The sequence below is a fragment of the Chlorocebus sabaeus genome, chromosome 7 (assembly GCF_047675955.1).
Source record: "Chlorocebus sabaeus isolate Y175 chromosome 7, mChlSab1.0.hap1, whole genome shotgun sequence".
Taxonomy (NCBI): Eukaryota; Metazoa; Chordata; class Mammalia; order Primates; family Cercopithecidae; genus Chlorocebus; species Chlorocebus sabaeus.
Genome location: NC_132910.1, coordinates 4,819,504 through 4,834,594, shown reverse-complemented (window position 1 = coordinate 4,834,594; position 15,091 = coordinate 4,819,504). Strand labels below are relative to the sequence as shown.

At 34.1% G+C, this 15,091-nt stretch overlaps 1 protein-coding gene across 2 annotated transcripts in view; it reads right to left on the bottom strand.

The window, feature by feature from the left end:
- TECRL (trans-2,3-enoyl-CoA reductase like) overlaps positions 1–15,091 on the bottom strand; it is a 121,926-nt gene that overhangs the window by 23,490 nt on the left and 83,345 nt on the right. For both annotated transcript variants that reach the window (XM_007998595.3, XM_073017806.1), the window contains exons 5-7: positions 12,298–12,413; positions 7,854–7,959; positions 3,201–3,273 (exon numbers count right to left, since the gene is read on the bottom strand). In XM_007998595.3, the coding sequence (XP_007996786.1) occupies positions 3,201–3,273; positions 7,854–7,959; positions 12,298–12,413 (295 nt within the window). The remainder of the gene's footprint in view (positions 1–3,200; positions 3,274–7,853; positions 7,960–12,297; positions 12,414–15,091) is intronic.

Sequence of the window (15,091 nt, the reverse complement as noted above, 5' to 3'; positions counted from 1 at the left end):
GTTTCACATTCAGATAGGTAAAAATTATAGGCCATCATTCTTTGATTATGTTGATAGTAGACATTTATATATTAAGATTTTTGAACCTATACATTCTGATTTGGGGATATTAAAATATTCCTGCCATTGGGCAGTTTTACAATTTTGATAACGTATTTCATTTATTTGTATTTAAATATTATTCAAGAAGTTGGAAAATAAATTTTCTAGTAGAATATGTGTTGGAAATATGCATACAACATGTTTTTCAATTAAGTTAGCTTTTATGTATTAATGTACAGATGCTATTAACTTTATGAGGCCAAATTTGATGAGAATAGATAGTGGTGATAATTGTGATAAAAGTCAAACACTGTTACCAAGGAGAATTAAGAAAGAAATGGGAAAAAGACCTGTTGGCATAGAGCACAAAGAACAGTAGTGTCAACTATGACAACAAAAACAACAGAAAACCAGAAAAAATCATAATCATGGCCGTAATGTAAGAAACAATATCCTGAATTAAAGACTTCATTATGTATGCTGAAGGGACATATCTTATATAAAGTGAAAATAAAGAACATGTGACTAAAGATTAAACAGGTAAAATCCAAAAGCCCAATAACTTTTCTTTTTCTAATTTTGAGGGTAAAATGAGGGAAACTATGTTGTAAGCATGCATAATTTAATGAAAATTTTCAAGAGGAACAACATAAAAATTGGATCAATTGTCTGTTTTGCAACCTTAAGCAGATGGATTTAATGCAGCAAAGTAAGATATATTAAAACAAAAATTAAAGGAATTACTGATTTATGTGAATTGTTTCATTTCATCTTCCTTAAATATGATTATTTATTAAGATTATAAATACTTTGCTGAAAATAGCTTTAATATGTACTATTTTCTTTTTTGTTACCTTGTCATAGTTGCTCTATAATTATTATTATATCTTTTACTGTTAAAATAATGTGGGAAGTGCTTTTAAATATCACCTCATTTTGTTTTAAAAATTTTTGTGCTTATATTATATTTTTAAGGTTTATTTTATCTCATCTAAAGATAATGTAGTTTGTGCTATTTCTACTTTGTGAGTACAGAATTGAATTTTTATGATGTAATATATAATCAATTTGTAAAATTAAAATAAATCTATTAATTATAATCAAAGTGTTGAAAAGGGAAAATACTCTATCAAAGTCTTAGAAACTAATAAGAAATAAAAGGGAAGGTCTTTTGCCCCATAAATATAGAAAAGGGTGAAATTTTACAGAAAAAAAAAAAAAACAATAAATGGCATAAGCATGGAACAAATTAGAGGGAGTCTCTGGGTCCTGTTATTTGTCAAAAATGTGTATTAGGTATCCTAAGCCCATAAAACTAACACTTTAAGAAATAGGAGGCTCTACTATCTGGGTCAAAACTCAAGATAAAGGTGATATCCTTATTTTTGTGAAGGGGGTCTCCATGATAATGTCTATGCAGAATTTATGTGTCTGACTGACTGTGGATTGGCTAACCTCTTGCACAGTTTACTGCTATCTGTAGCTACGCTACAGATTCTTTTCCACTTATTTGCTGAGTAAATTTGGAAAATCTGCCTATATTTTCTGAAGTTTAGCTATTCATCTGTAAAGTTGGGATACAAACAGTATAATTTTCATGTGGATTCAGTGAGACAAAATGTGCCAACTGCTTAGCATTGTACCTAATAGGAAGCCTTAACAAAAGTTTTATAAAATTTATAGTTTCTCTGTTAAAGGAAAAAGCAACTTATTCTATCATATACTGTTTTAGAAGTCATATTATTATTTAACATGATTTAACTAAAGCATAATGGCTATAGCTCACGTATATTACAACCATGTTAAGTGTGGACTTCCTAGGCAAGATATCCATTTTCCACTTGTCATCAGTATTAAAATGCTATAATACATTTTCACAGAATTTGAGTCCTACTTATATCTTATGCATTTAAAGATCTTGAGTGTAGTGAAATTATCTTTTCATGGCATCATTTTTCTAGCCTTCAATAGGGAATATTAAAGCCACAAAATAATGTTTTAAATTAAAAATATATAGCATATTTACAGTTATTAACAAACATTCAGTTTTCAATAAATGTTTTACATATATTAACAAAATTAATTACTATTACTATTTTGTACCCAATATGGAAATGAAGAATTTTGCAGAGGCATATCTTATTAACATACTCTGGAGCAATACATCTATGTGTTAAGGTTATAAAGATAATAAGTACATCTTATAAAATATTTGAAAAATTAGAAGATACAGGAAATTTTCACTTTCAATATTCAGAGTTAATTGTTACTATTAAGACCAGCTGAAGTTTTAATCAATGAAATCAATGACTTCACTTTCCAGACTGAACTAGATTTGTTGATTTTAGTGAAGGTCCTGAACATTGTAACTTCAGCCAAGAAATTAAGGAAGTTTAAGTGATTTTCTAAAATTAAAAATAAAGTTTGATTATAACATTTATTTCCATTTATTTTAAACTTTGTAAACACCAGAAATAGCCTGCAAAAATAATTGTCAAATAAATGAGAAACCATTTAATTATCGAGTTTTACATTTTGTGCCTTATGTGCTACAGTAAAAACTGAAGAGAGAAAAGTTCACATTGAAGGAAGAAATGAAATTCCTTGATGAGGGCAACCTTTTTTCTTGAAGATTAAGAACCAAGGAATTAGGTTTCATCCAGTGTACATTCAACCAAATTGTTCATCTGAGTCAAGAGCCAAGATACTTTAGTAAATTAAATCATAAACAGAAGCTATTATGTAACAGAAAAATTGTCCCCTATTTTCGGTTGAATTATATTTAAAAGAATAATTAAATGTTTATCATTTATTTTTAAAATACCTGATAGCTGATTAGCATATGATTGTATAATTATATAATAATTTTCTTTTTAATTGTTGCTTTTTAATTTTATTAGCTGTTTTTTTAGAGGTTTACAACCTACTAATATTTTTGGTGGTTGATGTAGAAACAAAATAAATAAAAATATATGGGTCAAATTGGTCTTTTAGGCCTACATAAACATTTACAGAAATATGAAAGCAATTTTAAAACAAATTGTTTCATTTTTACTTCTTCTTTTATGCTCTGCTGTTCATATTATGTATGTCATTTCGAATAGAGTTTTTAGGCTGGTCCTTTAGTACAGGGTTAGTTAAGAAGAAACCCTACATACATGGTGGTGTATACAGTGGATGATTAATGTAGTAGGCAATCCAAGAAGTAAATCCCCAGTAAAAGGCACAACTCTGCAAGCAAAACAAAACAAAATAAAAGTGAGGAAAAACATGTAATATGTATTTCAATTGTGACATAAACATTTATATTATATGCATGTCACAATTTGAAACCACCCCATACATTTATATTAGACACTGCAGCATTTATACATAAAATGGTACAAATTGTCTAAGCCAAATAAATGGAATATTTCTTTGCCCAATATAATAATGAGAGAGAAGCCAGGTAGGGGATGGTTTGGCAGGCAGAGAGGGAGGGTCTCAGAAGAGGGCCAACACCTGTGGACTGTGTGCCTGCACTGCCCCTGTTATGCAGTTAGCAGGAGAAAACATGGTTAAGAAGTTCCTGTTATACCAAGATGTTTGCTCAGAAGGGACTTTCCATCCACCCACAGAGGCACAGACAAGGACCGGGGGTGTCCTAAAATGATCCTGACCACATTATAATGCTATTAGCATTGTGCTTTAACCCTCCCCACTCCATGGGTTTCTCTTAGGCACTCATGAGTAATAACCAAGATGGAGTAGCTATAGCCAACCCTAGGCATGCAGGCATGCACAGATGTAACACTCCTGGGGGGAATTTTACCCCTCCCCTTAGGGTGGACCCCACAAAAGACTTCCTTGTCTTTGCCACATAAAAGACTGAGGACTCAGCCCCATTTCTTACAACCCTATTCTGGTCCCCTGTTGCTGCTGAGAGCATTTCTATTGCTTAATAAATGCTACTCTGCCTTATGCACACTCCGGTGTCCATGTTCCTTATTCTTCCTAGTCATGGGATAAGAACTCGGACCTCACTAAACTAAGGAATAAGGAGACTGCAAGATTTTGCAGGATTGCTCGGGATCATGGGAAGGGTGAATAAGAGCAGATTTCTTTACTTCCATTTCCAAGAGCTCTTGGTTCTCTTTATTATATGAAACCAAACAAAGCACTGGGCCTCTGTCAGCCAGTTAAGAGTGAACAGCATGACTGTTGCTCCTACAAGACTCAGAGGACAAGCTTACTGATGAGGACTTTGTCAAAACCTCTTCATCCATGTGTGTTAGGAATGTTCATTCTGTTCCAATCCAGTTTCCCTTTATGAAACTCTAGCTGTTGTGTGGGACTTAGAAGGATGTCTTGGGGCAACTGAAGGTGTCTGACTGAGGCTACATTTTGGTGTTACACAAAGGCCCTTGGACTGGTTCCAGTCCCTGACAGCCCATTATGGTGTTGGATAAAGATTTCCAGTATTTTCTATCACATTTTCTTTCTTTTGAGACTATCATGGTTGCTCTTCCTTCTTTATATTCAATGTTATGTATGTTTTTTGCAACCAGGAGAGATAATATTATTGGGAAAATTGAGTAGCTTGCTTACACATCAGAAGTGTAACCCAGAACAATGTTACTTTTACCTGTTCTTAGAACAAGGGATATATGAAGATTTAGAGAGTTTCCTTTCTCCTGTCAAGGAGACCGACTGGCACTGTACAGGAGGCTATTTCTCCCTGGGTGACTATTTTCCTCTCCATTTAGGCTGCTTCTTTTTTTCCATGAGAGATGTCAGCAATGCTCCGTAAGCATAGAAGTGTGCACTATGCGAGAAATGAATTTTCTTATTCTAGGAGGCTTTTTTTGAGGGATGCACACCAAGCCCCAAACTCTTCTCTTTCAAACCTCTGTCTGAAAAGGATTTGGACACAAAGTTACAGGCTAACATTCCAAACTTTGTCAAGGTGCCTGATAAGGCAAGGATTTGTTTCTGTGGATCCAGGGACGACCTAATTCCCTGGCTACTAGCACACAGAATTAGTTAAGCCAACCCCTACATTTTCAAAGACACCTATTCTTACTCCAAGTATAACAACCTCTGGGCAGGAAGAAGGGATTAGTTTTGGAGGTCGATCACTTTCATTTTCTTAAATGCTATGATCTGGCTCTGTCCATTACCTATCAGTCAAGGGATGCTCCTTAAAGATTTAAGGACACCCCCCTCCAGTAATGTTTCTTGCCCCAATTCAATTACTTCAATGTATTTTCCAAGTTTCAAGTGGGAAGCTTTGGGTCTGAAGCCCAAAAGAAGAAATAGATCTGAGGGACCCCAAAGGTAGTCGACACTGGAGAGCTAGGGTGCGGCATATGTAAGTGTGACTATTCCTACCTTTCGGCCCTCATGGTCTGTTGTTGGAGGTCACACTTGCATCCACAGGTGACACCTATATAGGTTGCTGGAATCCAGAGGATACAAGGAGGAGGAGAGGAGAAAGGAGATGCCTTTTCTCTCTCTGTCCCACTCCAAGTTCACCTTAAAGTGGAAGACAGACTAAGGAATGCCTTTTCTCCCCTCTCTTTCCATATGTGTAACAATCCATCTTCAACCTGCACTCCCCGTAATAGCAACCTGGATCATTGGGACTCCTTTTACCCTCAGACCCTAATGTTCACTCTGGGCAAGTCCCAACATCATCATTTATAGAGGCCTTCCAGAATTTAACCCAGGTGTTTAAACTGTTCTAAAAAGATGATATGTTACTCTTAAATCAAATTCTGATGACTGCTGAGAAACAGGTAGCCTTGCAAGCAGTAAAGAAATTTGAATATGAGCTTCGTACTCATATAATACCAGAGACAGGGGAAGACCTTAACCAGTTGGAAAGACAGCAATACCATTGAAGGACCCTAAATAGGACCCTAATGATAATACAGGAGAATGGAGGAATAAGCACTTTCAAATGTGCATACTGGAGGGCTTACCAAAGACTAGAATTAGGACCTTATGAGAATCCCTCTGCCTTTCTGGAACAACACCCTCTCACAGCCTGAAAAAGCCAGGGCAGTTATCTCCCTGTTCCTCCTAATGGTAGTTAGGGTTAACACTCCAGAGTGGGGAATGAGAGAGGAGGTAGATAGGGGCTGATTTGGCAGATAGAGATGGAGGGTCTTGCAAGAGGGACAATGCCTACAAGAACACACCTGTACCACCCATGTTATGTAGCTGGCAGGAGGAAATGTGGTTAAGAATTTCCCCTTATAGCAAGATGCTTACTCAGAAGAAACTCTCCAGTGCAGGTGCACCCGTGCAGGTGCAGACAAGAACCAAGATGCATACTAAATTGATCCTGATCCTGAACTCATAGTGCCATTAGCATTGTGGCTTAACCTTCCCCCCTCTGCAGGTTTTCGTTTGGTACTCATGGGTAATAGCCAGGATGGAGTATCTATGGCCAACCCTAGGCATGTGCCAATACAATAACCCCAGGGGGAAATTTAACCCTCCCCTTAGGGTGTAAGCCACAGAAGACTTCCTTGTCTTTGCCACATAAAAGACTCAGAATTCAGCCCCATTTCTGGCAACCCTCTTCAGGTACCCTTCAGCTGCTGAGAGCTTTTCTGTTGTTTAATAAATCCTACTCTGCCCTAACCACTGTCTGGTGACCATGTGTCTTATTCTCCTTGGTTGTGAGACAAGAACTTGGACCTCACTAAACTAAGGCATAAGGAGATGATAATAGTAGCATTTTACAAATACTATTTTGATATCACTAAGAAAATGCATTTCTTTGCTCCACTTGTACTAATATTAATGGATATTTGTGATATATGTCAAGTTAACAGAATATTTTAGAAAAATTTGATGAGAATTATTTTGTCTAGCAAGTAGTAAATATAAATGAATTACTAAAAATAAAACAAATTATCAGTTGCATGAGATACACTAAAATTTTTCCAACAATTAGTCCATTTAAAAAATAAATTATTTGATAATTGATAGTAACACATGTTGATTGACTGGAATGGAAATGACTCGGATTTAGGAGTCATAGTCTACAATGGTGATCTTGAACTGATTTGATTAATTGTACTATTTTCTATAAAAAAAAGCAGGCCTAAATGACTTCTGAGGTCTCAGAATTTCAGAGTTTACAGCTTTATTGCAATGATAACAATAGAATGGCTCTTCTGTTGTAATATTACAAAGCAGATATTTGACAAAAACCAGGAAGTTTTTTTGTACAGACAAACCTTTTTTTGAAAATAGATTTTAAATTGAAAAACAAAATTTAACTCAAATTGAAAATTGAGTTTCAACATGTTGTCTAATGTACTTTTCTAAGTCAATATTTTACATTTTTTCTCATGTTTTGGTGTTATTTGATAGTTGATAACAGTTGCATTCACAATTTCTAGAAGAGCAAAGACACTAGCATCATATTGACAACTGCCATAATAATGGAATATAGTATCACCATTTTAATCCCACACAGATACATATTTGTAGGAACATTCATATATGATATACTTCACTTCGAGTGGCACTCAAAGAATCTGAATTCAATGCTTAGTATTACCAAAATTAAAAGATTCCTAGGAGTATCTAGTTTATCTTGTAATATGAGGTAATGATAAATCTTTCTATAGTGTCTAATTTGAATTAAATATATCATGAAAAAAATGATATTTTAGGAAAGGAATGTTTAAGACATGCTTATACAATTAAACATGAAAATCTAAGTTTTGGAGGGAAACAATGATTAAATATTTTGCAAAGTTTCCAACATATAAAATGTCTCAATCATTATTAAAAATACAAAGCATCCTCACCGTTATCAAATTTTTCAAAGGTGTGTGTCCTGCAGAAACTTTGTGAACAAATAAGGTTTCCAAAAGGTACCGGATGTAGTGCATACAATGACAGAAACAAGCCAAGCTGGAAAAAAAATAAAACATAATCCTGAAAATCCTTTTGAAATTCTGGCTTGTCTCATGCATGGTACATTTTAATTTTTTTTAGTTTAATATTCTAGCTATTAGGAAATATTTTTTCTGGTAGCTAAAACACAAATGCTTGCTTTAATATTTTATTTTCAAAATTTTCAAAATTTAGCAATAAAAATAGCTGTTATAAGAGTCTCCATAAATTTACTTCTGACGACACTAGAAATATTTTATAATACCAGTCATAAACTGTTATGCTCACACCTGTCCCCGGAGTAGGTATAAATATAATAATTGCAAATATGTTCATATCAAACTGCCTCGACTGACACAGACAATTTACAAGTTTTAAAAATATCCAAAGCCTACTTGGAATGCATTTGACGTTTTATAATATTCAGAATAACTTTTTAATTGTTTGGTTGTCCTTTAGCAAGCACTAAGATTGAGAAAGTTTAAATTGCATTTTCTGTGCAGTAATAATGTAGCTTTGTGCTTTGTTTTTGTTTTGTTTTTTTCCTACCTAATATTGTAATATTTTGTCTCTTTGTGTGTGTTTGTGTTGTACTCTAAGTTACCACTTTTTCTTATCATTTTTATATAATTATTATCTTAAAAGTAAACGTAAAATGTGATTGATTTACAGTGGTGTTTTTTTCTGAATATACTATAAAGAATGTATTTTTCATTAAGATTTGTACCTATTTTGTTATACATAAAAATGTGAAATCTCAAAACTTTGGTTGCTGTTAAAGAAATCAATACGGATCAAAGATGACATACTTTTTGTGTGTTGTTTTTGTTTTTAGAGACAGGATCTTGCTGTGTTGTCCAGGCTGCAGTGCATTGGCATGATCATGGCTTAAACTCTCAGGCTCCAGCAATCCTCCCACCTCAGCTTCCTGAGTAACTAGACTATAGGCCCATGCCACCATGCTTGGCTAATTTTTTTTGTATTTTTTGTAGAAACGGGTTAAACCTTGTTGACCAGGCTAGTCTCAAACTCCTGGGCTCAAGTAATCAACATGCCTGGGGCTCCCAACAGGCTAGGATTACAGGCATGAGACACCACATCCTACTGATGACATACTTTAACCAGTAAAGGTTGAGCATAAAAATCAGCATATCATTTACTCTACATAATAATACAATCAGACATTGAGTTTATTTAGTTGGGAGTTGATTTTAGTGGAAATGACTTCTGGTATGAGTAGGGTGAATTTAAGAAAAACAAATAATGAACACTAACCTGGTTAAGTCAGCATCAAATTTATCATTATTCACAAATTGATAAAAACAAAAGTTTGCACCTATTATATAACATAAATGTTTTATGTGGTGGTGATACCTATAAGTATAATGGTAGACAAATTCTGAAAAAGGTGAGAGAGCAAGAAATGTGAATATCTGGGGGAAGAGCTTTCTAGAACGTCAGACAAACAAAAGCAAAAGTCCAGATACAAGAAGCTGCCTTGTGAGTACGAGTACACAGAGTAGGTAAGGAAATTGTTATCTCTCTTCATTTTATTGTTCTTTTGTAGAAGTAGTTACAAAAACTCTTGAATAATATTTTTTTGTTTTGTTTTATAAAAAAGCAGCAATGTAGCAGAGCCCTAAGTGAGAAATTTTGGTCCAAACTATGATCTGTCTAAGTTAGTACATTCACTTATTTTACACTATACCATGAGAGCATAGAAACCCCATAGAATCTACAGCTAGAAACTTAGTTTATATATATGCCACCATGCACTTCACTGCATGGTGATGCACCAAGTTTGATTTTCTTTCAAAATATTATTATTCTATTTAATTATGTTTAACTTCCAAATACTGATTATTTTCTGTTGATTGCTAAATTAACTGTGAAACCACAAATAGGTGTGAATCCAATTCTTTTTCCCAACCAAAATATTGATAACATCTTATTTATTTTAAATCAAGTAAGGTTCAGGATATGAGGGCACAGCACAGAAAAGCACTGCTTCAACTTTACAAACAGCAAGGGAGGCATGGCACTACACCAGGTTTCTGGTTTCTGTTGAATAAGACAAGGAAATGTTCAGGTAACAGATTCATAAGATACTTGATGCGGATACAGTTCCTACAGGAGATATGCCTTTAGTCCCAGTGTGTGGAGGTTTCTAAGAGATCTGAAGAACTTTGTGGTGGTTGGGTCACATATAGAAATCTGTCTTCTATAGGAACTTAGCAGAAAATTCTTTTGACATTATAATATAATTCAAAGCAATTTTGGAGACAACATTTTAATGTGTTTCAACTGGACGTGGCATTTAAGAATTCATCTTAAAACAACATCATCCTGAATATTAGGTAACAGAAGCCCTGTGGTTATTTTCTAAATCCCTGCTAGATACCTAAATTTCAAAAGTAGTTTGTGTATCAGCTGTGGAATTACTTTATATAAACTTTGCGTATTTGTTATTTGGGAACAATGTGGCACAAATACACTCATCACTGAGATACTACCAAGCATGCTGTATTTGTGTTTAAGAATAGTACGGCTGGTGCAATGGTGCATGCCTATAATCCTAGCACTTTGGGAGACTGAGTCTGGAGGATCCCTTGAGCCCAGGAGTTCAAGAACAGCCTGGGCAACATAATGAGACTTCATCTCTAAAACTTTTTTTTTTTTTTTTTTTTAATATTAGTTGGTTGTGACGGTGTACACTTATAGTCTCAGTTACTTGGGGGACTGAGGTGGGAAGATGGCTTGAACCCTGAAGAGTGAGGCTGAAGTGAGCCATAATTGAGCCACTACACTCTAGCCTGGGCTACAGAGCAAGACCCTGTCTCAAAAATAATAATAATAATAATAAATGGCAAATATGAGTCAATTCCCTTGAGAATGATGCTAAGAGACGATCCTATACATGGTCTCTTTTAGAAATAATTGGTCATTCCTTTCACTTAAGAAAATGTGAAGAGGTACCTTCTGCCATAACTAAGTTTCTTGAGGCCTTCCCAGCCTTGCGGAACTGTGAGTCGATTAAATCTTTTTTTTTTCTTTATAAATTACTCAGTCTTGGGTATTTCTTCATAGCAACATGAGAACGAACTAACACAGTAGCCAATCAGGACAAGAAAGGAGGTCAGTGTGGCTGAAGGACTGTAATTAAAGGTAGGCAAAACTTGATTTGAAGTAAGAAAGTTAGGATGAAATTAGTTCTCTATCTTTTAGCATCAACATGACCTAAATACTTACAATTTGCTTCTTAATGCACTTGGAGTTTATTTAATGCGTAAAATTTGTTCAGGTCTTTTTTTTTTTTCCCCAACAAATTTCCCTTCCCACATCCCACTATGGCATCCTGAATAAATATTCTCTTTCGGTTTAATTTGGCATGTATTTCTTACAGAAAGAGAGATTTTCACAATATGCTAAACACCACAATTATATAGAATACTTTGTTTATTGCCTTACTCTTTTTTGGTCATACTTCAAAATGGTATTTAATTTTGGATTTTGACTTATAAAAAGTAACTTGTGGCCAGGCGTGGTGGCTCATGCCTGTAATCCCAACACTTTGGGAGGCCAAGGCGGACGGATCACGAGGTCAGGAGATCGATACAACCCTGGCTAACACGGTGAAACCCCGTCTCTACTAAGAATACAAAAAAAAAAAAAAAAAAAAAGAAAGAAAGAAAGAAAGAAAAAGAAAAAAATAGCCGGGTGTAGTGGTGGGCACCTCTAGTCCTAGCTACTCCGGAGGCTGAGGTAGGAGAATGGCGTGAACGCGGGAGGCGGAGGTTGCGCTTGCAGTGAGCCGAGATCACGTCACTGCACTCCAGCCTGGGTGACAGAGCGAAACTCCGTCTCAAAAAATAATACTAATAATAAAATAAAATAAAATAAATAAAAAGTAACTTGTAAACTTTTTTCTTCCTGTCCATTAGTTAGGTCATTATTTATTTCCTATGCAACATTGCCAAATAAATAAATGTATTTTTAGGGAAGCATTTATATTTTATATCCTATACATGGTGTCTCGATTTTATAATTGTAAACTTCTTTTAATTATATTTCTGAATTTCCCAATTTCTCTTGACAGCTGTGATCATTATTAACATAAAGTACCTCTATTTTAAGGTATATCTAATAGTTTCTAGTTTACAAATCTGGAATCTGCTATACATACACTATTTGTGGTTATCTAAAATATATTTCCATAAAATTGTATCCACTTTAATCGCATTTACTAACAATCTTTATTAATATTTTACCTGCTTACTAGTTCATTCCCTCCTTAACGTGTATGTTATATGGGTGTGTGTGTGTGTGTGTGTGTGTGTGCCCGTGTGTATCACTTACTGTACCACTGGGTGGCGTAATCTTCTAGCACTCTCTTTTCCATCATATATACATGGGATCCTCAAATAAAAGAGGAGGTATATTAGCAGAGGTCCTGTGTATTCAGCCAAAAATACCTGAAGATAAAACATGATTTAGATTAAACAATAAAAATAGATGTTTTTAAAGTTCATTTGTGTCTATGAGTATTGGCCTATTGCATAAATTGGTGAAATAGGTGAATTATTTTTTAACTAGATTAGTGATATTGCAGGGCCGGGCGCGGTGGCTCAAGCCTGTAATCCCAGCACTTTGGGAGGCCGAGACGGGCGGATCACGAGGTCAAGAGATCGAGACCATCCTGGTTAACACGGTGAAACCCCGTCTCCTCTAAAAAATACAAAAAACTAGCCGGGCGTGATGGCGGGCGCCTGTAGTCCCAGCTACTCGGGAGGCTGAGGCAGGAGAATGGCGTGAACCCGGAAGGTGGAGCTTGCAGTGAGCTGAGATCTGGCCACTGCACTCCAGCCTGGGTGACAGAGTGAGACTCCGCCTCAAAAAAAAAAAAAAATAAAATAAAATAAAATAAAATAAAATAAAATAAAATAAAATTGCTAATAGAGAAGACTGAATTGTTTCCATTCGAAGTAGAGTCAAATCAATGAATTCAAGCTGACAGGCCCATGGAGGGTAAGGTAGGGAAGAAAAGAAAGAGAAAAAGAAGAAGAAAAAAGATACTCTAGCTCATTCAATTTATTGACAAGGACAGTTTATACAGAAGATTAAGTGTGTATTGGACTGGGAAATACACAGAAAAATACATTAATAATGGTTTGTTTATTAAAATAAAATCTCCTTTTCACTATATCTGAAGAAATAAACCAGTTTATTAGGTTCAATATTTATTTTTATTCTAAATTAACTATACATATATTAGGCTTTCTCCCCGTGGTTCTTCCAAGGAAGTCGTTATTTGCAATATCACTAATCTAATTAGTCTAGTTGTGTGGTTAAAAGATTTAACGTTTGAGTGCTTGAGCTGAGTGGGGGTAACCGTATTTGTACTATAGAGAGACACAAACAATATTTGGAAAGGTAATTGAAAACAAGACCTAGTGATTGCAAAATATTAATTGGCTAACTGGTCTAAATTTGGTAAATGTTTGATTTTTTAGTGCTAAAATCATGTTAAATTTCCTCTGAAGTATTTAGACAGAGTAGGGAAAGTAATTTACTTTGGAGTTTTCAAAGAGGAAAAAAAAATACAACTTAACAATAATAAAGTTGACTGCCATTAACTATTTTGTCTTCATCTGCTACCACTTTTTTAAGAAAAAATTTAATTCTGCACCTTTACTCAAAAATGCAGTTAGCTGTGCACATTAGTTAGAAATCATGTTCACATCTCTGTTGAGAAGATTGTTGGAATGAATAATATATATGCATGGTTTCATATATATTCATATACATATATGTGTGTAATTATTTAAAGGTTATATATATGTAATTACACACAAATACATAAATAATAATTTACACGTGGAGGTTTCTTCAGTTACAATTCTGCCTTTTAGAAATATATATATTTTCTCATGTGCCAAGAAAGATTTGTGTGAGAGAAGTAAAAACAATGCAACTTCTGATCAATTCATTATAAAAAGCAATCTGATAGGAGAGACTGTAGTAATTTATGGCTTACAAAATGCCTCATTATTCAGATATAAAGAAAATGTTTGCCACTTGTGAATGTGTAATGATAGAATGCCAAAACTCTGGAATAATGAAGAGGGTAATTATTTTACTACAATAAAAATTATAAAATAATTATTTCAACAGCAACTGATCTAGTGAAGTCAAATTTGAGCAAATTCTCTAAGAATATATCAGGAATATAAAATGTTGTGAACAATAGTTAACATGGACCAAGTATCACTTTTTATTAACTTAATAAAAATGCTAACACAGATCTGAAGTTTCTTTGGATGAGAGGAAATTAAACCATAATCTTATCTCAATCATCCCTCAAAAATAATTCAGGAGAGCCTACTAGTATATAAAATATGTTTTAGAAGAATTAATATTTTATAAAGAATATTTTTCTGCTAGAATATGGAGAGTTATGAATAATATGTCCTGAAAGCACTAGAGAATGATAAGTAAATTTTGGACAATGTATTAAAAAATATTTCAGTGCAAATAGAAGAAAGGAGAAAAGATGATTTATTAATCTTAGAAAGTAAGCAGAAAATAGTTCAAGATGAGGAAAACGAGGGCTAGACAGACAAATATTAATATGGTCTTCTGAAAATGGAACTGGTCTTTTCTACTAAATAAGGGGAAGTAAAACAAAATCAAAACCAAATACAATCAACTAAACAGATAAGCAGGCATATACAGACCATGTACATCACAAGAACTTACAAAGACTAGAAACCACCCCATAATACAAAATTCTACTGAAGATTCTATATTCTAAAGAGGCAGATACACCTTTTTCTTATTTTGAAGATAAACACTGTATTGAAATTTCAATTTATTTCCATTATCAAATCCTGTTTATATTTTCTCTTTCAAAAAGTTAACTGTGTTAAACTAATCTTTTGTTTTGAATACAAAATTCATTATTTGTACTACGCAAGCAAGGAAACTGGGAGTCTTTGAAACCTCTGTGGAATCTTCAATGTGATATATGTATAAATTGAAAAAGGTAATATTCTGCTTAAAAAAAAAATGAAACTGCAATTGTGAATTGGTTAGAGTCCATGTGCTTAAATTGTGCTTAATGTATTTCATTTTATCTTGAAAAAAAATAGTA